The 22,626-nt window shown below is 43.1% G+C and overlaps 1 protein-coding gene across 3 annotated transcripts in view; it reads right to left on the reverse strand.

Annotated features, from left to right (window-relative positions):
- The window catches only part of LOC104933705 (guanine nucleotide-binding protein G(o) subunit alpha), an 89,350-nt gene that overhangs the window by 59,710 nt on the left and 7,014 nt on the right, over positions 1-22,626 (reverse strand). For all 3 annotated transcript variants that reach the window (XM_027272654.1, XM_019256204.2, XM_027272653.1), the window contains exon 3: positions 5,808-5,949. In XM_027272654.1, coding sequence (XP_027128455.1) covers positions 5,808-5,949 — 142 coding nt within the window. The remainder of the gene's footprint in view (positions 1-5,807; positions 5,950-22,626) is intronic.

Genomic DNA, 22,626 nt, shown 5'->3' on the forward strand with positions numbered 1-22,626 from the left:
ACACACACACACACACACACACACACACACTAACCCATGAGGATAACTAGCTGGTTTCCACAACAACAGGCAGCGACCTGTCTGCCAGCTCCTTCTCTCCCTCACTCCCTCTCTCTCTCCTGTTCTGTTCCTCCGTTCTTCATCTCATCCCTCCTTTGTTTTCTTCCCCTCTCTCCATTCAAGAGTCCATCAAGACGCGAGAGTGTTTTTCTGATGCCGCTCGCGCTCGAGCTGCAGCTGCGTCCTTCGTTCCTTTCTCTTGGTCGGCCTTAAAGTTGTCTATCAGGCACGATGGTAACAAGTGTGCGGATGAGTGGAGAGAGATGAGGGCCGTGGATCAACATTGTTATGCCGAGATCGCTCCGTCTTCCATCTTTTTCTACGCAGGAAAGATCGCAATGAAAAAAAAAATCCGATATGACAAAATGCCTCGTTCCGGAAGAGGAAATGTTATTTTATTAAAGCTGCATCAGGACGTAAATAAATCTGCATGTGTGCTTTTGTGTATTTCATTTATTTCCACAAGCCAGCTCTGCCGACACAGAACAAATGAGGTGGAGCACGCATGCACACACATAATGTAACGCTGGGGAATTTTCGGCCCGAAGAATTGTGTGGACGCATTGAAGCAATTACTGTATAGAAAATGGAGCCTGAGGTCAGTGCAACGGTAACGTACATACTGGCACACTCAACAACAACAACGACGAAAAAAAACAACAACCATTGCTCCGGGCTCGCTCTTTAACATCCACTGATGCCATTTAATTGCATTTCTGTGCAGCCAGCAGAGCAGAGGTGAAGAAAGCTCAGCTGAGTCGATTTAAAGAGAACGTCAGCGGACGGGTTTATGTGTCAGTATCACTGATGTGCTGGTACATCGTGAGAGATTTGCATTTAAAATCTTGATCATTTACAGCTGCTTACACAGGGTTTGACAATGAGGACATCGAGGCACCTGTCTCCCCCTTGGTTACTGTTGCCGTGCCTGTACACAGTCCGTATGAAGTTTACAATGATAACAGAGGCAGACACCACTTGAAACTCTTTCAAAAATAAATTTCAAAGCAAATGCGGCCCCTTGATTTGAGACCAAAGTGTGGCAGACGTAAGCAGACTTCTACTCTCTATCTTTCGGCTTTCGGCTCGCTGAAATGACAGATGTAGCTGTAGCTGATGAGCTCATTAAGCCCACAAACTGATTGAGGGCACAGCCAGCCGGACTGCAAACTCAAAAAATATGGTCTTAGAGGGGCAGTCGGTGGCACAGTGGGTTAAGCGGCCGCCCCGTGTGTGGAGGATATAGTCCTCGCTGCAGCTGGCCCTGGTTCGAATCCTAAATCGGACGTTTCATTTACTGCGTGTCACTCCCCCTCTCTCTGCCTCCTGCTTCCTGTCTATCTTCAGCTGTACTATCATTAAAGGCCAAAAAAATAATTTAATAAATATGGTCTTAGCAGCTAATATTGTGCTACAACATAGGTATGAGCAGTATCGTCACCGGTCCATGTGTTCTTTCTTTCTTTATACTGTCATTAGATACTACTAAATTCTACACACTGGACCTTTAAGAAATAAAACTTTGAAATTAAAAATATGCTTTTTTTAAAAATCAAACACCTGTGAAGGTTTTAACACTTCTTCCAAATCTCCATGGCAGCATCTTCTTCTTCTTCTTTGAACCTTGAGTGAAAACTGCTCGAAGATTCATACGGCAGTGACAACACGCGGTCTATTTCCAGCCTGCTATCACTGTGTGTGTGTGTGTGTGTGTGTGTGTGCGTGTGTGTGTGTGTGTGTAAGTGTATGTGTCACGCCGCCCTTGGACATGGGCTTGTGGAATGTGTTGAGAGCAAGGCAAAACACTGGGTTGCCACAGCAACTAGCCAGGGCCAGAGAAACAGATAGACGGCGGGGTGTTATCAGAAGACGAGAGGTGAGAGCGAGCAAAAAAAAAAAAGAAAAGAAAGAAATGGTGGGACAGGTGGAGAGAGACAAAGAAAGAGAGAGAGAGGAAAGCCAAAATGGGGTTGGCATAAAGAATGGGTCGGAGCTCTCCTCATCCTTTATAGATGTGAACATCTCTAAGTCCTCTGGTTACTTTGAGGGGAAGTCCGAGTGTAGTTTAAACACAGCTCCGTCTGGTCTCTCTCTCTGTTTCTCGTCGACTGTCACACTCTCTCCATTTTCTCCTAAATAATCTCCTCTACTTCCTCTTTCCCCTCTCGTGCTTTTTGGCTCTCGTATCAACAACAATACGTCTCCCTCCTTTAGTACTTTCTTTCATTCTCCTCCTGACACTCCTCTGTCATCCTTCAGCCCTGCGCTTTGGAAACCACATTTTGATTCATTAGCTGCAGCAAACAGTCGCCAGTTACGACACTAAACATGTCGTATTTCAGTTTATTTAAAAGAGTCATCTTACCCAATGAAATATTAGAATATAAATGTTTACGAAGCTTTAACACTGTACAATACCTCACATATGCATGTTTGGTGGGACGGTCCACAGCTTTTTGTCTTGGTGGCTTTAACGCCTCGATGTCACTTAAAGCCACGAGGCAGGAGCAAGTGGCAAAAAACTAAAAACTGTAATTCCTCTAGCGGCCACTTGAGGCTGGCTCCAGAAGTGAGTCAGTCTCCATGTTAAACACTTCGCAGCAGAAATAAACATGTTTACAGCCTGGTACAAAAAACAGTTTTGGTCTCTGTGGCTAATTTCCCCGTTCATGACAACTGTACTGAGGGTGAATTTATATACAACTCACCTGTTCACGTTATATTAAGGCTTAAAGTTATGCAGAATTAACAGCTTATTAGATTTATTATATTTCAGCGGGTAGGCAGATGATTCAGTTCACCGGAACAAGTGTGTGTCAGTTTAGAACAGCACACCGTTATTCAACTGTAATTTAGCACAATCATGTCTCTCATCAACAAACACCAAGTAAACATTTGTATACTAGATTATTATTTGAGAACAAACATGTTTATGAACACCCCACTGTCTAATAATAATTTAGTATACTGTAAATATTAACTGAATGACTTAACGCCTATGTTTTTTTTTCTATCACACATATATATATATATAGCAATAAAGAAGGCAATAAATAATGTTAATGTTAAAGAAGCAGATGTCCACGCTCAGTAATTCAATCCTTTGTCATTTATAGAGTAAGATCCACTGCTGCGTCTCCATGTGGGCCGCTCCCATCAGCTGTTTTTACGCAGCTCGCTCCGTCCACCGGGACAGAAAATACATGCATGGAGGAGGGGGAGGAAGTTTTCTCAAGGCACATAACCTCTTGACACGTCACTGATGAGGACCTCCACCACACACACACAAACACACACACTCTCACACACACACCCACGCTGTGTGGGTTTTTCTAAATTATTCTACTGCAACAATAATCCATCATGCTTCAGGCCCTTCCCTTCACCTCTGACTAGAAATGCAATACCAAGACGCAGGTATATTAAACACACACACACACAACTTTAAAAGGCGACCACACACATACAAAGATATCACATCCTGATCAATAGGTGTATTGTTATTTCAGCCCTCTACTCTGAGTATCAATAGATTCTTTGTGATTAAAAATATACTGTGCCTTTGGATAAGGTTAAGGCCAATGACACGTGTCTGTGTGTGTGTGTGTGTGTGTGTGTGTGTGTGTGTGTGTGTGTGTGTGTGTGTGAGTGTGAGAGAGAGCAGGAGAGACGCTGAAAAACTGAAATTTCACTTGAAAGTTCAGGAAAACTTGCATCCAAAGACAAACCTGCAAAAACTGAGAGGGTCGTTTTGGAAACTGAACGCTTAATTTGATCAATTATCAATATAAAATCAATACTGTGACACACATTTTAAATAATTCAAGATCGGGGAACTGTTAATTTGACCGTTTCCTGGAATATGACAGCGTCAGAGTCTTCGCTCGTCAAAGTTTCAGAGCGCATAAATCACAAAACCCTCGTGAGGTTGCTCGATACGTTGACAGGGGTCGCGGAGGCTATAAATAAAAGATGTTGCACTCCAATGCACCGTTACAGACCTCTCAGCCAATCTGGCCTATTTGTGTGGGCTTATTAGATTCCAGACAGGAAACACTGTAATCCATTGGTAGCTCCCTTTACGCCACACGTTGAAAAAGGGTACAAAGGTATGACCAATTAAAATCTTAACAACACTAATAGCCTCGATTATGAGAATTCTGCAAGCTAAAACTGAAGCACAGGCTCGGAGAGGGCCGCACGACGCAACACTGCGTCTCTAATTAACCTCTTAACCGTCGCTCTGTACTGAGATATGAACTGATGCTCTCCTGTGGATTAGACTCATAATCCTCAATTAGCTTATCATATATATGAACTTGCGTGCGGTGGGATTTAGAGGGAAGTACAAGCAGGACTGACGTATGTCGACGTGAGCTTACACTAGGCTACATGATGCGACAGCGGATGTTATTGATCTGTGGTAAAACTACAAAGTTCAGAAGATGGACTACAAACATCTGAGATACTTCTCCTTGTGCGCTCTTGCAGTGTTTTTTCATGCCGTATATGTATATGTATATGTCAACGTCAGAACTGAAATAATAAATGAATATTGACACAGTGAGAATGATCGCTGACGCTCACCCTCCTGTCCACTAATCTCTCCTGGAGGGACAATGAACATTGTTCACGCTGAATGATGTAATATTCATGTTTTATAACTTACACGTTTTCTAGTTATGAACATTTACGACAACGTGAGAAAGTTTTTCACCACAGCAGAGAGCAAACTTGAAACACCTTTCCTTTCGTGAAGGGTAGCTCAGTGTTTCCTATCCTAAAGGAGATAAGAAAGAAAGCACTGAAGCTCCTTTCCTTGATATTCAGAGAATGTGCCCTTATCGTGGCGGTTACGTAAATACTTCTGGGTCATCTCCTTCAGTGAGGAAGCTTACGAAGCAAAAGAGTATTCGACCAGGCTCAAAGTCAAAGTCACAGCTGGCCCTCAGACTGAGGAACTTAAAAATATGATTTTATATAAATTTAAAAACGTAAACATATGTTTTGATCTAAAAGTGTTGAAAAGAAATCATTCCAATCATCAGATTTGAACTAAATGCTTCATAAAGCACCTCCAAACGTTTGATATGTTGCTGTTACTGCTGTGAATTGTAGTTTCCTGCCTGAAGAACGCTGATGAGCACTAATTAAGAAAGATATCCAAATCACAGATGATCTGACCTTCCACCTCCGCTCGGCCAGCTTCACACGTTAACCACTGACAGCACTCTACCTTGGATCGTGTGCCGCCTGGTGAGGTTCGGTGACGTCCACATTGCGGTCTCCTACACTGACCTGTACGATTTACAGTGACCTCCCATCAACATAATGTAATATTCTGAGGTCGGAGCAAGGACCTGAAGCTGCTAGAGATCGGTGTCTTTGCTCGGAGACACTTTATCAGGTCCGATACAAGAGCTGGACTCCTGGTGCTATGATTGAAAGACAGTAACTGTGTGTAAGGCACACGGTGCCCTCTCTCTGAACTACTGCAGTTCTTATGGCATTCATCCAGCGGCTACTTCGGAGCATTAGCTTTGTCCTGACTGACACGTTCATTTCAGCCTCGTTCAGTTCACACCTTCTGGACGTGAGAATATAAACACTCTCGAGACGTTTCCATCTGTGTCTGTGCTACATTTCAGCGTGACTGTGTGTATACATTTTGAAAAATTAAGTCGCTGTGTGTGCGTGTGTGTGTGACTGTGTGTGTGATGTGGTGGGGGTGGAGGATGAGCGCTGACCTTCCGCTCTTTGTCTCCGTACTCCAGGCCCAGTGTATCCATGGCGCGCACGATGGCAGCCAGAGATTGGATGGTGTTGCTGTAAACGACAGGCTTGTACTGCTTTACGTCGTCGCCGGAGAAACCGTCCTCGTGGATGATCCTGAAGACACACAAGTGCACACGCATTAGTGACAGGAAAGCACTAGATACAACAAAAAGATCAGATCTTAAGTGGTGCCCAATGCAGCGGATGTCCCCCTGGGGACGTATTAGGAGGGTCGGGGTGAATAAAGGAGTGAGAAGGTTTGGTGGCGAGAGGTCAAAGAGAAACACAGGTGGCTGAAAAAGACGCGAAGGAAAGAGCGAGCTGGACTCAGGAGGGGGGGAAGGGAGGGGAGAGTCCAGAACCAGTAGGCTAAGCTGACATTTAGGCAAACAGTGCTAGAAGCGGCCCATCCTGCTGTTTTAAATGCCACTGCAGCTAACACACACACACACACACACACACACAGGAACGCCGACAGACGGGGACAAAGTCGGCGAGGACTGACTGACCGACAGACGAATCAGACAAAGTCAAACAGTGAGAGAGGAAACACCAGAAGACGATTGTCTGACACAGGTTGGGGTAACGTTGGTAACCGAGGGTCGAACCCGGCTCCTTCTTGAAACATCTTCATCAGCTTACTGTGACTTTGTGTAGTCCCCCCCCCTCACCCTCCTGAGACCTCCTGACAAACCATAGCGATCCGCCGGTGGGCATACCTCCCACTAATCTCCATGATAAGAGGAAATACTGTTTTACCCAGCTGCGAGTGGAAGAGCTGGGAATAAAGAGAAGGCTCACACCGTGAGAGGAATCAGGCACAGAGGTCGTCCTCTGGAATCTATCGGGGAGGGGGGGGAGCAACAGTTTGCAAATGTGTGCAGAGAGTTGTGAAACTATACCTCACAATCTGTGTGTGCCCACTGTGCAAAGGTATGTTGATCTGTTCATACGTGCACTAATCTGTGGATGTCAAGACACCGAGAACGAGCTGACCAGAAGGCCGACACAGTGAATCTGGTGAATTTTCAAAATAAAAGACCCTGCGTAGACTCCAGATCACAAAAACAGACAAACGCAACCATTCAACTACGTAGCTCATTCTCACTTGAATCCTTTTGAATATGAAAATTTCATCACGCACAAACTCATGCTGTACATATCAGAATATCAGTACCTCATGCACATAATCAATCAATCTGACTTTGTTTTGCACTTTTTCATACAAAACATTGCGACACAAAGTGCCTAACACAATAACTCCATTATAAATAAAAAGCACAGCACAAACTGAGGAAGTGCCATCTCATCATGTTGCAGTGAGGAAACACCGGAGGCAGATAAAAAAAATGAAAACAAAATAATGAAATATATGGGAAAAGCATAATAAAATATACAGATAGCTAAAAAAAAGGTTAAGGTATAGAAATAAACAAATCAATAAAAGTGAAAACGGTGTAGCAGATTTAAATATATAAACAGAAAAATGTATAAATAAAGTTCAAGTGAAAACCAGATTTAAAAGAATTTAAATAAATACAACCTACTGTACAAACCAGATTTATTTCAGCACTTTTGCACTGGAAACATCTCTATAATATTAATAATACTATTTACATGTACATAGTTTCTATGTCATGTTTACGTTTACCTTTCAAGCTCTTTGTTTTTGGCTTATAGAGTCAAATTCCTCGTGTGTTACGTGTGTGCACACCTGACCAATAAAAGTCATTCTGACTCGGCTTGCTCGTGATAAAAGCACACAGACCAAGAAAACGTGACCAGATCTGAGCAAGTGAACAAAGTGTGGCGAGCCGAACGCTCCTGGTGAGAAATGAAGCCGCGTAGACGACGGACTGAAACAGCGTCACGGTTGCAACATCACAGAAATTAAAAGGGGTAAGGGGTACTTTAATATTATTTTGGATATTACATGAAGTCAAATCTATATTAGTGTGATGTTTTCTTTCGGCGTAAGCGTTTACAGATCTGTTAACTTGCGACTCCGGTGAGAATCACACGCTGGTTTCATCATCAGAAAGTCTGCAGCAGTTCCAAACTTTCTCACTCACAACTTTTGACACAGCATCAAATTTCAATGTGTCGCCACCAAACAGGAAGTTGTCGTAACTGTACAATCTGTTGCAAAGTTCACACACACACACACGTTTCTACACACCGATATTTAAGGAATTACTAAAACATACACACACACCAAAAAAAAGCAAGATAATAATGAGGCTACACCAATGTTAATTAACATCCTGCTTCTTTATAAGCTCACACAGATTATTGGTGAAACGGCAAAGCGACAACACGATGTTAAGTTTCTACACACGTACGCACAGCTCCGTCCTGAAGACACCTGTGTGTGTGTGTGTGTGTATGTGTGTTTGGACATCTGACAAACATGTGTCTTCTATATGCGAGCTGATGTGTGTGTGTGTGGGGGTGTACGTTTATGTTGTGCGACTGTGTTTGTGGTCTTGAGGACGGTATAGTCCTGGGCAGTGTAACGTTTCCGATCAATCAGGCAGCCTGCCAGTCCTATATAAACACACCAGGCTTCTGTTTACGTCGATGACTTTCACACAGAGAGCCCAAGCACAAATCTATACACTGAAACTAGGAGGTATAAATACTTTATTCTAACGCGTGTCCACGCAGAGCCGGAGCATAGATGCCAGCCTCATTTTTTTAGACTTTTCTGTCTCTCTTAATGACTTTGCCAGCCGCACTCCTTTTTCCCCCCTCTCCCTCCATCTTTCCTCACATTAAAAGGGGTGAAACGAGGACAGACCCTTAATTGGATGCTGCGGTTTCTCTGCGGAAACAGCGCGTTGAGCTGAAGGTGTCAGAGGAGGAGGAGGAGGAGATCAATGAGAATCCAAAAAAGAAATGGAATCAGGGACTCCTGACATCAGAGAAGCATCCCGGTGCATCAGGAATCTTTCTGGCGTGATATACGAGACAGCGACCTCCTCCTCCTCTGGAAAACAGAAGCTGATTTTATTACACTTATTATCCTGAGAAGTAAGGGTGGGCGAAAGGGCCCTCAAATAATATCACGGATGATGTTTCTGATGATAAAATACTGAAAGATATTTGTCATTGTGGCAACCATCACTCACAAATCTTCACAAAGGGACATGCTTAGCAGAAAACTGTCCAGAACTCCTTAACTCTCTGTAGACGTCTTCCGGTTGCAATTTGAATCCAACCCACAGGGGGCGTCACAAACCCTAACAAACATGTAGATTAAATAAATGGTGGTTTCTGGTCTTAGTGGGTGCAGCTTATCATATATTTGCTCATAACTGAAGATCATTTGTCTTGAGTGGTCATTCATCCAGTTCGGGAAACTCCACGATCTCTGGAAATCTTTGACGGCGTCTCCATCGCTAGGTCGCTACCAAGGCTCAGACTACTTGCTGGAGCAGTAAACTGGGTCCCATGTGATTGACTGTTTTCCAGGTATTAGTCAGACCCCATATATTTCCATGAAAGCCATGAGCAAAACAATGTTTATGTTTGAGAACAGATTGCCCCAAAATATGAAACATTTTCATTATATATTGTATTTAAGTTGGTAATTGTTGTATAATCACAATATTACATGCTTTAACTTATTATTGGCACTTCAGTGGCACTTATTATCGTGCCAATAATGGCGTTACACCCTCGGATGTTATATTGCTTAACTGACTAACAATGCTTGCATTCGTTTATCTAATCACAGAGCCAGTAGAAATCTTACTCTGGCTTTCAGCCATGCTTGTTGAAGTAGATCTATCTGCAGGTCTACATGGCACAGCCTCAAAACAGTCACAGCTCGGTTGGGTTAAGATTTCCAGAAGATAACGCATTGCAATCTTTGTCAATACGAATGATACGAAACAGTATGCTTCCTGTGCACCGGGTGTGGTCGGTTATGAACGTCATGTGGATGATGAAAAACAGATTGTGCTGTTTCAGAGAGCGTTCAGAAATCGTTATCGATCATCTCTGGTGAAACCAAACTGTCGTCAGCTCAGCAGAGTTCATTTTCTCCTGATCTGTTGCTTTTAAAAAAACGTCATTTTAGCGTCAGAATGTTCATGGCTTGTGAAAAATGGGTCCAACATTCACTCGAGTGGCTCCTAATCTGAGCTCTCATCTGAGCTCGTCTTGCGTCGTAAAGGGGAGCGCCCAGTGGCCTCACCCCACGTGACACAGATACAGGAAATGACTTGAGCGAGGTGTCTCTTTTAGGAACCGTCTCGGTTACCCAACTTGGTTAGGTATAGACTCAAAAAACTCACGGTCTGGGTTAAAACAAAGTATGTTAATGCAGGAAGGAGATCTCGGAGGGTGTGTGCTGTGTAGTTATCTAAGGCTTGTTGCTGCCGTGTGTAAGAAAAGAGGAAGAAACAGGAGTTGAGGCAAATATTTAAGATTAGTCTTGTAGCAACTGTTATTAGCAGTGTATCAGGAGGTGTGTGTGTGTGTGTGTGTGTGTGTGTGTGTGTGTGTGTGTTAGGCTGGCTGGCCTGCTGACGTGAGCTTTCATGCATGAGGACCTTTTCTCATTACCCACTCTCCAAGCCCTTCTGTCAGCAAAGACAGAGCACTGTGTACGTGTGTGTGTGTGTGTGTGGGTGTGTGTGTGTGTGTGTGTGTGCGCAATTTCCTGCAGCTTTGGCACAATCTGCCCTGTGACCTGAAACATAGTTTAGTTTCACACCAGGCCACACAGATGGACACGGAGAGACGGACATATGGGCAATTTAAGCGGAATAATATTCTGATATCATTACGTGGCCGGCATTTTGCAAGCCGTATAGCGATGACAGATCGGCGAGCATCGCGTTAAATGACTCGTTGCGGTCGCTACATTTTAAACAACAAATGTCATTTGTCCGCTCGGGGAAAAAAAATTCATTTTGTGTCAAAGGAAGTGAGGCCAGACGCTGTCTGCTAACAGGATGTGATAGAGTGTGTGAGGATGTCAATCAAACTGTGGAAACTTTTAGAAAGTCACTTCTAATTCGGCTTCACAAAACAGACAGCACAAGGCCTGAGAAGCTCCTCCATTGACTTTACTGTGCATCAGCCGCACATTTTAAATAAACTGGCAGCATTTTCCCACAGAAAACCTTTAAAATTTACCCACCTATGCATTTAAACTCCTTGTCCTGGTAACTACAAACATGGTGAAGTCCTGAACTCAAATCAAAAAGCAGCATTTGTCACATTTTATATATCCTACGTCCTTAAAAATGAATTCAAACGAGATAAATGTGCTTCTTTTTTTTTTTTAAACGTTGTTTTTCAGCAGTTGCCTTCAAGCAGTGCACTCTTTGGGAAAATACAGTGTGCATTTCAGCAGATGTCAGCATCGGCCTGCGAGCTAAAAACCAGCTCCACCAAATGGCCAGCTTATGAGCAATTAAGTAATGACAACCACTCTTCCTCGGCACCATCACCCGGTGGGATCGGGTGTGAACAAAACCGACCTTCAGATCTCGCCCTTGGGTCGTACAGTTTGTGACTTTTTTCACAGCAAAGATTTATGTAGAGAAAAGTGTCCTCAGCTACCCTAAAATGTGGAAGTAACGCCTTTCTGTCATCAGACTGACAGGCACATGCTTGCGGATGTGGCTTTTACATTTTATCTAATACAATCTGAATACAGCACTGAACTGCAAGATAAAGAAAACACCTGACAATACAGCTCTGGGAAACCCACTGCAGTTTTCTCTGGTTTCACTCTTTGTGGGTGTGTGTTGTGTAAAATGAACATTGTTCATTGTAACATTTCACCTAAATTCCAAAATTTAAAAAAATGACATTTAGAGCATTTATTTGCAGAAAACGACAACTGGTCAAAATAATAAAGATCAAATAATGCAAAGAATATAAGTTCATCGTCATTTCTAAACAAAACAATACTAATGTTTGAACTTTGAACTCGTCCTCAGAGTTGGGGAACATTGTCAAGCAAGCTTTCTTCCAGGATAACCTTGTAAACGTTGTAGAAATCTGACAGATTTCAGCCAACCCAGAGATCATTACCGACCGATCCTCCACCAAATTTCAAAGTGGGTGCGAGACACTTGTGGCTTGTAGTCCTTTCCAGGTCTCCGTCTAACCATTAGACGACCAAGCTGAAAGTTGGACTCATCAGAGACGATGACCTTGCTCCAATCCTTGTGGTCTTTTGCAAACCTCAACCTGACTCTTCTTTGCTTCTCATTGATGGAAGGGCTTTCTTCTAGCTTTGCACGACTGGAAGAGCCTGTTTCCAAACATTCTCACCGCACACTTCACCCCAGCTGTCATTTTCTTTTTCCAGGTCACATGATATCATCCTTGTCACCGTCATTGTTGAGTGACATTTGAATGAGATGGCAGTCCTCCTGGTCACCTCTGTTGGTCTGTTGCTTTATTGTCCTCGATGCTGTTTGACTTTGTTCTTATGAACCGTCTCTTTGCAGTTTTAGAGGATGGAAGCAACCTGACACTCACTGTATGCCCTTTAACTTTCCTGTTCACCTCTTTCAATAGATACTTTTTGATTCCAAGCACTGTCTTTGCCTTCTAGCTGGTCCTGTTGCAAGAGGATACATAAGATTTGGCTCAGGTGATCAACTAATCAGTATCTCATTAAGTAGAATAAGGTGTGCTTGTGTTCGAACACTGGAATGGAATGTGGCCACACATGTAGAGATTTAAATCAAAGTTGGTGTATATGTGCTTTAAACACACACACACACACACACACACACATTGTATCAATGCCTACCTCTCTCCTTTCTGTCTCTCATTATCCCACACACACTCATATTTTTGTATACACCTACTCATGTGAACACACACACACACACACAAACACAAACCTCACAGCGGAATTAGGTCTTTATCTTTGTTCTGCACTGTCACTACCGCTGTTTGTCCTGACACACACACACACACACACACACACACACTCTTTATCGCTGTGCTGCACGTCCACTCACTTCGTGGTCTTGTTCGACAGAGCTCTTAGTCGTGACAAAGTGCACCGTGACCGACTCTTACGCGGTCAGGGTGTGTGTGAGCGTCGGTGCAAAGAGTGAGGGATAGAAATGCGATGTGGCTATGAGAGAGACCATGTTAGAAGGGAGATAATCAGACAAAAGAAGCTATAAATAACCAGCGGTGTCAGTAATACAGCACCCCCAACCCTGACACACACACACACACACACACACACAGTGAAATGGAGGCATCAGCTGCTCTGTCATTTGGCTCCACTAACTTGCCATCACACCTTGAGGTCAAGCAGCAGCATCCTGAGCACACACACATACACACTCACAAACCTCCAAGCGCTGAGCTTAACCTCGATTTCAGGTCCAGGGACGGTTATGTTGGTCGCCTGGTCCACACACTTTAGTTCCACGCAAAAAAATATCAACTATGATCAGATGGATTATCGTAAATTTTGGGACAAATATTGATGTTTCCAGAGGATGAATCCTGACCTCGGTGTGTGGTTTCCATTTGTTGTGTTCTGCTCACACCCCATCACATAATCACCATAGATAAATAGACTTTACTTGGCTCTCACTGCTTATATGGATGGAGGCTTTTTTTCCCCCAGGAGACAGTTTACAGAACATTCGGCAGGATAGGATAGACTGACCGGGTCACGGTGACTTCAACACGTGTGAATTGGATCGCTTCATCTCATGTGTCTGTACTATTGTTTCAGATTCATTCGTTACATTCCCCTCAGGATGAACTGTTGTTAAGCAGCAGTCCCCAGCCTTTTTTTTTTTGCGCCATGGACCGGTTTCATGTAAGGCAATATTTAACGGACCGGCCTTCAAGGTGTGGGGGATAAATATGAGAAAATAAAATGATACGACCGGCATTAAAACAAATATAAAGTGCATAAAAAATACAACTCACCATTAGAGCCCTCAACTTGTTTGGTCACATCGAGGGGTAATGTGAGACAATGACCCTCTAAGTTTGTCCTGTATGTTCTTTACGCAGTAGTTTTGGTTTCTCCAAAGACATTTGTTTTTTATAAATTTTTTGCTTGTGTGCTTCATTTTTGGGGTGACGTATCACGTGACCGACTGATGTATCCGGACATTTTTCAAAATAAAACTTCTCTCAGACTCCGATAGTTAATAAAATATTATTTTAATCATTTTTTCTGTGCGGTCTGGTAGCAAACGACCCACGGACCGTCTTAAAGGACCAGTGTGTTGAAAAAAAAGTTATTTCTATTTGTGACCTCAAAATCGACCCTCAAACTACCGTGCTCCTTCTCAAAATGTCACTTTAAATCTTATCTACAGGACCAACATCAGGTCTAATGTGGAAAGCTGCAACATTTCCACAGGAGTTGTTCGGTTTTTAAGTCTAACAATGAATCCCCCCTGCTGGAGGAGGAGTCCTGGCTCCAGGTCTGGTCATGTGCTGATGGGAGAGTTCTTGTGCCAGGGGACGCAGTCTGCTTCACGTTAGTTCAGCAGGGATGTTGGGAGCTGCACACACGTGCATACGTATAAACCCAGGCAGACCGGAGAGCGGAATAATTACAGTTCAGTATTACATCTGGGAAGCCCTCATTAAATCTGTCTGCCATTATCTCTCTGTTTCACTGTCACGCTATCTCTATCTGCCCTCTTTCATCCCTTATTCCTGCGCCACCCCCCACCACACCCGACCCTTCATGTCTCTCTGTATGTTTTATACATCACACTCCCTGTTCCCTGTCAGTCTCTCCCACTCACGGCCATCTTCTCCTTTCCCCCACTCCTCATTCCTAATTATTTTTCTTCTTCTTCCTCTTCTTTTCCATTCGCAATTAACTCTTAATTAAAATGCACAGCGTTGACGCACCCTTCCTCCGTCCCCGGGTGACTAATTTCCACAGGGGAAACACAAATGCGCGCACACACACACACACCCACACACAGGTGCTCACCTGGCAAAGTGTGACAGTTGCAGAGAGGGCGGTGTCATAACCGTTGCCTAATTAAAAGTTAGGTGGCAACAGCCTGCACGAAGAGTCACTCCGGAGATCACTCGTGAATGTGAATATTTCCGAGGCCAAATACAGTCAAGACCTTCCTGCAGATGCTCACGTTAGGAATCACTATTTGGAGTGAATAAAATGTAAACGTGCGCTTAGCATTTTTGTTGGCGTGCCATGAGCGAGTCGAGCCCATATGTGGTCAATTTCTTGTAATGTCGGCTCATCCGTCACCGTGCTTTAGCCATCAGGTCACATTTCAAGTGGATCTTTAGACATGAACGTTCGGGGGAAACGCCTCAGAGTTCAGCGATGTTGATGCTCGCTAACTTTGGGTCGGTTTCCTTGCTCTGTTTTATGTCCCTGCTGGACAGTGTACAGTTCATAATTTTCCTTGTTTATTTCAACTTTCCATTTAATAGAACCCATTTGTTGAGCCAAGATCACTTAGTGTTTTATATTGGCCGGGACCGACGGACTTTGGTATTTCTAAAATCTTGGCTATGGCCATATTTTGTAGTGTCCGTTGCCAGTAGCTTTCAAAGGAAAGGAATAAACACGTCACTGTGAAATGCAGAAAACCCAACAGCTATTAAAAAGAACGTACAAACGACGTTGAGGGGATTTCTTTTCGTAGGCGTGCATTAAATAGTGCCTCTCGGTCTGGCATTTCCAGTTGTCAGTACAATTATGGGGAAGTGGTTGTTCCAGAAGCATTTCATAACATCAATATTACAGCCTGTATACGTCAACATGTGTTCTGTTACAGGCAATTTGAGTTTTTGGTGAAGTGATGGAGTCTCCAGACGTGCTGTTGGAAAGGAACGAGAGAGACGGACAGAAATAGTGCCATCAGGTTTAATCAGGTTGTCCCAGATACGAGGATGAGATGTAATTATTCAGCGTTCCCTGTGTCAATATTAATTACTTACTTTGAGGGATTCAAACCACGGTAAGCCCAGTCCTCTCGGTGGAAACAAACAAACGGTGCCTTCCTGAATTCCAGAAACCAGACAGATGGGCTGAGGCAGAGCGAAATCATCATGTTTGTCTTCAGATTTATTTGAAGTTCGAACATCTTTCTGCTCAAATTCAATTAATTTGAAGTAATTTACACATGTTACGTGACTCGTTTAAACTTATGATTGGCTGTGCAAGCAGGGTAGCTCTATGGGTAGCAATGTCGGCCAACGTTGGTTGGTCCACGACTCGGATTGAAACATCTCGACGACTGTTGGATGTATTGCTGCGATATTTGGCACAGATAACGGTGATGCCGAGAGGATAAATCCTAAATGACTTAGTCTGTCATTTAATTCTTCCTCTAGTGCCACAAGCAGGTCGAAATCTTCACTTATCCTAACCCTGAAACCACCACCACCGACAAGCCGATGTGTAGGATTTAGTGGCCTCTTGTGGTGAAGTTGCAGATTGCAGCCAACTGAATAGCACTTGGCCTCACCCTCCCGTTCCAGGCATGGAACGACAGTGGCCGTGAAACTTGTGGAAAACAGAAAAGGTCCGATCTCTCGAGCCTGTTTGGTTTGTCCAGAAAAATGGACTCCATAGAAGAGGACCTGCTTCCTCTGTAGATATAAAAAGGGTCAAACTAAGTTAATAAAAACATAATGATTCTTATTTTCAGGTTAAGCTACGCTTATTCCATTTCTGTCCACAGATCCCTTTAAATGTTACACATCAGTAAAGTATTATTATTTCAGAGCTGCTGTATCGATTCAGTGTCTACTTCCTCACATTTCAATTCTCACTTAGGTGTGACACACACACACACACACACACACACACACACACACACACAAAATGCGCTCAAACATACACACTTCCAGCTACAAAAACCAGCCACGGTCACCATCAGCTGACTTCATATCAGCTGAGTGCGGTCGGCGTAACAAGACTCCTTTGTCTCGCAGTGCGCTGAACTGACATGAAATCTGCCAAATAAGTCTAACACACACACACACACACACACACACACACACAAAAAAAGAAGAAACACACACACAATTACATCAACACACTCAGTTGTACACACACAAACACAATTTTCGATCACAAAAGACCTTTGTTTTTTTATAAGAAGGCCTGATTAGTGCACAGACCACACACACACACACACACACACACACACACACAGCCCTATTGACCTGGTCTCATACAAGTGTGAAGAAAGAAACAGAGAGGGAGATGGCTTTGAACAAAAAAAAACCCTTTAATGTAATAAAAAAGGTTAGCTCTAGCAATTCAACTGTGACGGGACACGTACTTCCACTTTTGACTCATGCCTCAATGTTTGGTGGGAAATCTTTGGCTTTGGCCGACAGATGAAGAAGTTTTTCAGAAGAAAAAAAAAAATGCATGAAATTGCACAATCGAGCTGATTATTGCTGACTACAGTGGTTGTCTGCAGTTGTGTCTGTCGCAGGCCGGTTATCTGCTTATAACTGAGAAAAGGGTCTGTGCGCTGATTCTCAGTTTGGTTCGACAAGATACTTTTTACGTGTCCGGCCTGTCCCTGTTGCATGTGATCGTCGCTGACTGGCTGACCCGTCTGGAGAGATCAGACTGATGTCAGACTTTCAAATCCTGCCACGTCATTAAGGTAGTAAAAATACTTCACTGCAGTGAAGCCTGAGACTATTTATACATAAAACAGGCGACAGAGTCTTGTTGGATCAGCAAGAACAAAACTTTTAAAGGTCCGGTGTGTACGATGGGTCAGCATATAGTTGCTACAGGGTTGGTGGAGGCTGCCATCAGCACCTGCCCGAGCCAAACTCCTCTGGCACTGATTAATCAGCTAATGGTCGACCTTTAACAGAAACATTATTCCTTTTTACGGGTGATAAAATACTACTTAAATCATAGCTATGCATATTATATCTTATGTACGCAATATTCTGTCAACAGAAGCCCCTAAATCTGAAATACTGAAGTGGCTAAGTGGCAACTTTCTCTTACATAGATGGCACCAAATCACCACTGATTCTGGACATTTTATGCTCTCCCTGGTGGGTAGTAAAGTAAACTTCTTCAAATTGTAGCTGCTGTTAGCTCGGTATGTTAGCCAGGCAGCCCAGATTGTAAACTCAGAGTGTTAGTGTTGGTGTTTGTACTACAGGCGTTTTGGACCACCAGGGAAGAGCCAATGTCGTGCCAGAACCGGAGCTGGGCAAGCAGGGCAAGCAGGCAATGTAACTGGGCTTAGCAGCCTCTATTGACATAATGACAGAGCTTAAAATACTGAAGGGGACGTTGATTGAGGAAGTTGACAAGAGGATAGGAGAAAGTGACCAAGCAAGAAGCTGCCAGACAAAAGTAAATCTGGAACTGACTTTTAGTCGTTGGAGAGAGCTTGGTGAAATAAAAGGCTGAAAGACAGACGCCGAGCTGGGCTGACTGCTGTTGGACTAGTAAGTTAATGTTAGCTGGCTGCTATGTCTCATGTGTTGCTCTGAATCAAAAAAAACACCAATTTCAAGGCAAATGTTGCTTTAAATGGCACCGATGACCTTTCACAGCTCAAACATTTAAACACATCTGAACAGGTTCTGTTTGTTGTGTTGCTTTTAGCTGAAATATTTCAAAGACAAAAAAAATACCAACTCTAAAAGGTTTGACTCTCTCTTGGAAAAACATCAGTAGCCCAAGTGTGAAGAGGTGGTTGTCTGAACTGTCTTCAACTCTCCCTTTAGAGATGATTACATATACAATAAGACACCAACAACATAATTTCCACCAGATCTGGGACCCCTTTATTAGCTATGTATCGAGGACTGATTTGTCTCATGTAATGGAAGAGCCTGGGGACATGTAAACAGTAGTGCTTTGCAGTACTTACATCACAGAACTATGTTTGTTTTAATATTATTAAATTTCTATATATTTTATATAAGGAACTCGCTAACCTGATACCCAACCAAGAATCTGAAAACTTGTAAAGACCGGGGGTGGGGAGTTGACATGTTTGTTCGAGGCATGTAATTGTATTTCTTTGTTATACTGTGAAAACAATAAAAAGAATGTTTGAAAAGGTTTGACTATGCAAAGACTGAAAAATACAGCGTGGGGATGTGTACCATGTGGAAAGAGTGGTGTACGTGAGTTCAAGAGGGTTAACCAAAAAAAAAAAGGAGAAGAAGGCGTGGAGGTTTCTTCATTTGGAAGCGAAGTCTGCGTCCCCTGATAAAGTTTTGTAATTTGACAAAATGCAAATAGCATTCATAAACAAAATGCACATGGGCAAACGTGGCTATCACGACACGGCACCTTGCTGTTACTTAACAGCTCGGCGAGGCAGCCAATCAAATCGTTCCAGTGATGAGAAAGCCCACGGCTATATTTAACCAATGAAGGTTGGCTGGCTGACGGACAGTTTTAGACGACCAGTTACAGACTGCCTCTTCATGCAAGACTTGATTTGGTGCCAACACGAGTGCCCCCTTCCCTCTCGGGTTCTTTCTTTTTTTTTTTTTTGCACTCTATTTTCACCCCGTTGTGTTTGAACCATCCCGGGAACAGAAGGCTAATAATTATCGAGGAGAACAGAGTCCAGAAAAGGAGTACCCTTTGCACTCTGTCCTTGACAAACCTATCCTTGTCTCACTTCCTCTCGCTTGCTTAATAATTGAGAGTATGTTCTTTCACTTGTCAGTCTCACTCTCTCAAAATGGCTTCGCTTCTTCCCTCCTCTTACCTCCCCAGCCTCATTCACACTCATTCACACTCATCCTCCCTTTTACCCTCTTCTCTCCTCTCCTGTTTCTTTTCATTCTCCCACATCAATTCAGTTTTCTTCCCTGGTTGCTTCTGCTGTGTGTCCCTCTTAACTCTTTGCTTTTTCTCCTCTCTTCATCCTCACATCCACCACTTTATCAAGTTGTTCGCCCACTTGCACTCTTTTTTTTTTTTAATGCACTGGGCATTTATTTTCCTTCATTAAAACTCCCTTTCTGTGTCCCTTCAACCTCTCCCCCCTCTGCTTTTCTGCACAAAACTCCACCCTTTCTTCCCCCCTCAATCTTCCTCCCCTTCCCCCCTTTTATTCCCCTCTTGTGGAGCTTAAACTTAATTATCTCCTGTTCTAGAGAAACCACAGACACGCACTCACACGGTGGGAACGGCCTGTGGGAAGCAGTGCAGCCGTGAGGGACGGACAGCGTTTGTTCTCCCTTCGGCCGGTCGCCTCCGATCATGTCAGCGTGGCACAAACACACACACACACACACACACACACACACATTGTGAAAGAGAAACCCAGAGTTGAAGAAAAGAGTGCGAGGAGCTTTATATTCCACACACAGCAACTGACTGACTGAATGGGTCTAATGTTTCTTCGCTCAAACAAAATATATATCATGATTACAGAGTTGTTTCATTTCCTGTGTTGACCCCAAAAGGCCTTTAATAGATTTAGGAAGTGTCAAACCTCTACAGCTTGTGAAATCCTTTTCAAAACTGTACACAATGTCTTGCAAGACCAGGGTGTAAGGTTTCCACCTTAAGCACTGTTCGGTATGTGCTGTGAAATAGTCGTTTCTAGCAAAGATACCATGGAAAATATTTTATCTCAACTCAGAACCAAGATGTGAAACAAAGAAAACAACAGCCATTTGATGGTAGATAAAATATCGCTCATGAAAAGGTGCCCAGGGCATGGGAAAATGCCAGTGTCGTGCCAGAACAGGAGCTGGGCAAGCTGACAATGTAACCAGGCTCAGCGGCCTCTACGGACATAATGGAAGAGGTGAAATGACCGAAGAGGACGTTAATGGAGGAAACTAAGAAGAGTGATAACAAGAAAGAAGTAAAGTAAATCTTGGACTGACTTTGACTGATGGACTGGCTGATGTTTAGCTGTCAGCAAACTTGTCAACTCACTCACATGTGTACAGCTGTCCATATTTACCACAAAGGGTATTGAACGCTGGGACAGGGGGGGGCACTAAATTGCAAAAAATACACATTTCTGCACAATGGTGCTTTAATACTTTATTTTAAATAGCCTAATCCTGAGCACAGCTGTTTTTGGAAAGCTGTTGGAGGGGCTATACTTTGACAAGTAATGCTTGTGTTTAAGAAAAGTAGTCACCCAACATTCGGGATATCCTAAGCATCCATAAACAAGGATGAAGAAATGACAAATCAACACTGGTGCAAGAGCAATAGAGGTCACCTGCTGCTATTCAGTGCCTGTAAACTGCATTTCATCCTATCACGTCTTGTGTTCACAGTCTTTATAGTTTTATAAGGGTTGTAGACTGTTAATGATTGAAAGAGAAATTACCTGGAGATTTAATCAGTCATTGTGCGACTCCTCTTGCAGTCAGTTGGCCTAAAGAAGGAAGTCTCACTGTGCTCACTTCTTTTCTTTTCTTTTTTTTAAAAATACCTAGACCTCTCTGCAGCCCAAGGGTGGTTTATGGACATATCCAATGCAAACGCAACGGATTGAAATTAAGACTAAGAATAGATTTTAACAGTGACTCCAGCTCCAGAGAGGCAGAGATATCACTAACACTTGGTTCCTCGTATGAACAAAGCTCCAAAACCACACATATTTTACAATGATACAACCCTACTTCTACCCTTGTCTGGTAAACAGCCATGTCTTTCCAATATAATGCAACACACACACACACACATTTCTCATTATTATTGTACTCTGAAAGCTCAAGTCGAGATAACGCTCATGTCTGCTGTCATTAGGGTTATTTTTTTCTACATGGGGCGCTCCCTCCCAGAGCTATTATATAACTGTTTCTGCAGACTAAGTAGCACAAACCATGACAAGTATGCTGAACATGATGTGTGTATTGAAAAAAATAACCAATGAATCATGTGTTTATCAAAATGACATCAACCCCTGGACTAATATCAACACAAAGAAAGGCCAGCAGCAACATACTTTGAAAGAAAGTACATTTCTGAAGGTCCTTGGTTATAACCTTCAGTTTGCTGAAGTGCACTTATGCATTTTTTCATGAACTCACTCATCTTTCCTTCTCAGAGCCACACAAACAACACATCCTCTCAACTTTCCTTCCTTTAAAAAAAAAGGGTCCAGTGTTCAGAATTCAGTGGCATCTAGACTTCAACACATTTTGTGACACGGATTGCGACCAGCTGAATCCTCGCATTTCGAGCAAGACGGAGAAACTACAGTGGCCCTGAAACCCATGAAAAATGCTAAATGTCCTATGTAGAGCCAGGGTTTGGTTTGTCCCTTCTGGGCTGCTGTAGAAACAAAGTGTACCTCCAGCTGTGAAACAACAAAGGTGAGCAATTTCCAGATTTTAAAAGGAAAATACTATGAGTGGAGATTATTTGTAATGTATAGTTTCTTTTTGGGGGCGTTTATGTAGCTGTGCCAATATAATAGTTAGTGTATTTTCCGGACTATAGGTCGCTACTTTTTTTCCCACGCTTTGAACCATGTGACTTATACAAAGATGAGGCTTTTCTATTGATTTTTCTTCAGCCGCCAGGGAGTGCTCTAACAGGACATGCAACACAACACGCACGACGAATTATTGACAGCGAATTATTTTCACACCCTCACCCCCTCATCATGGAAAGCACACGAAGAAGTTCGTATGATGCAGCTTTTAAGTTGAAGGCGTCGATCTGGCTTTCCAGGAAGGAAACAGAGGTGCTGCACGTAAGCTTGGCGTTAATGAATCCATGGATCAGTTCAGGTATGTAAATAAACATTTAGGGTACAAAATCTTTCTGTGTATCCGGTAAATATCTCATTTCTC

This window comes from Larimichthys crocea, chromosome XXI (assembly GCF_000972845.2).
Source record: "Larimichthys crocea isolate SSNF chromosome XXI, L_crocea_2.0, whole genome shotgun sequence".
Taxonomy (NCBI): Eukaryota; Metazoa; Chordata; class Actinopteri; family Sciaenidae; genus Larimichthys; species Larimichthys crocea.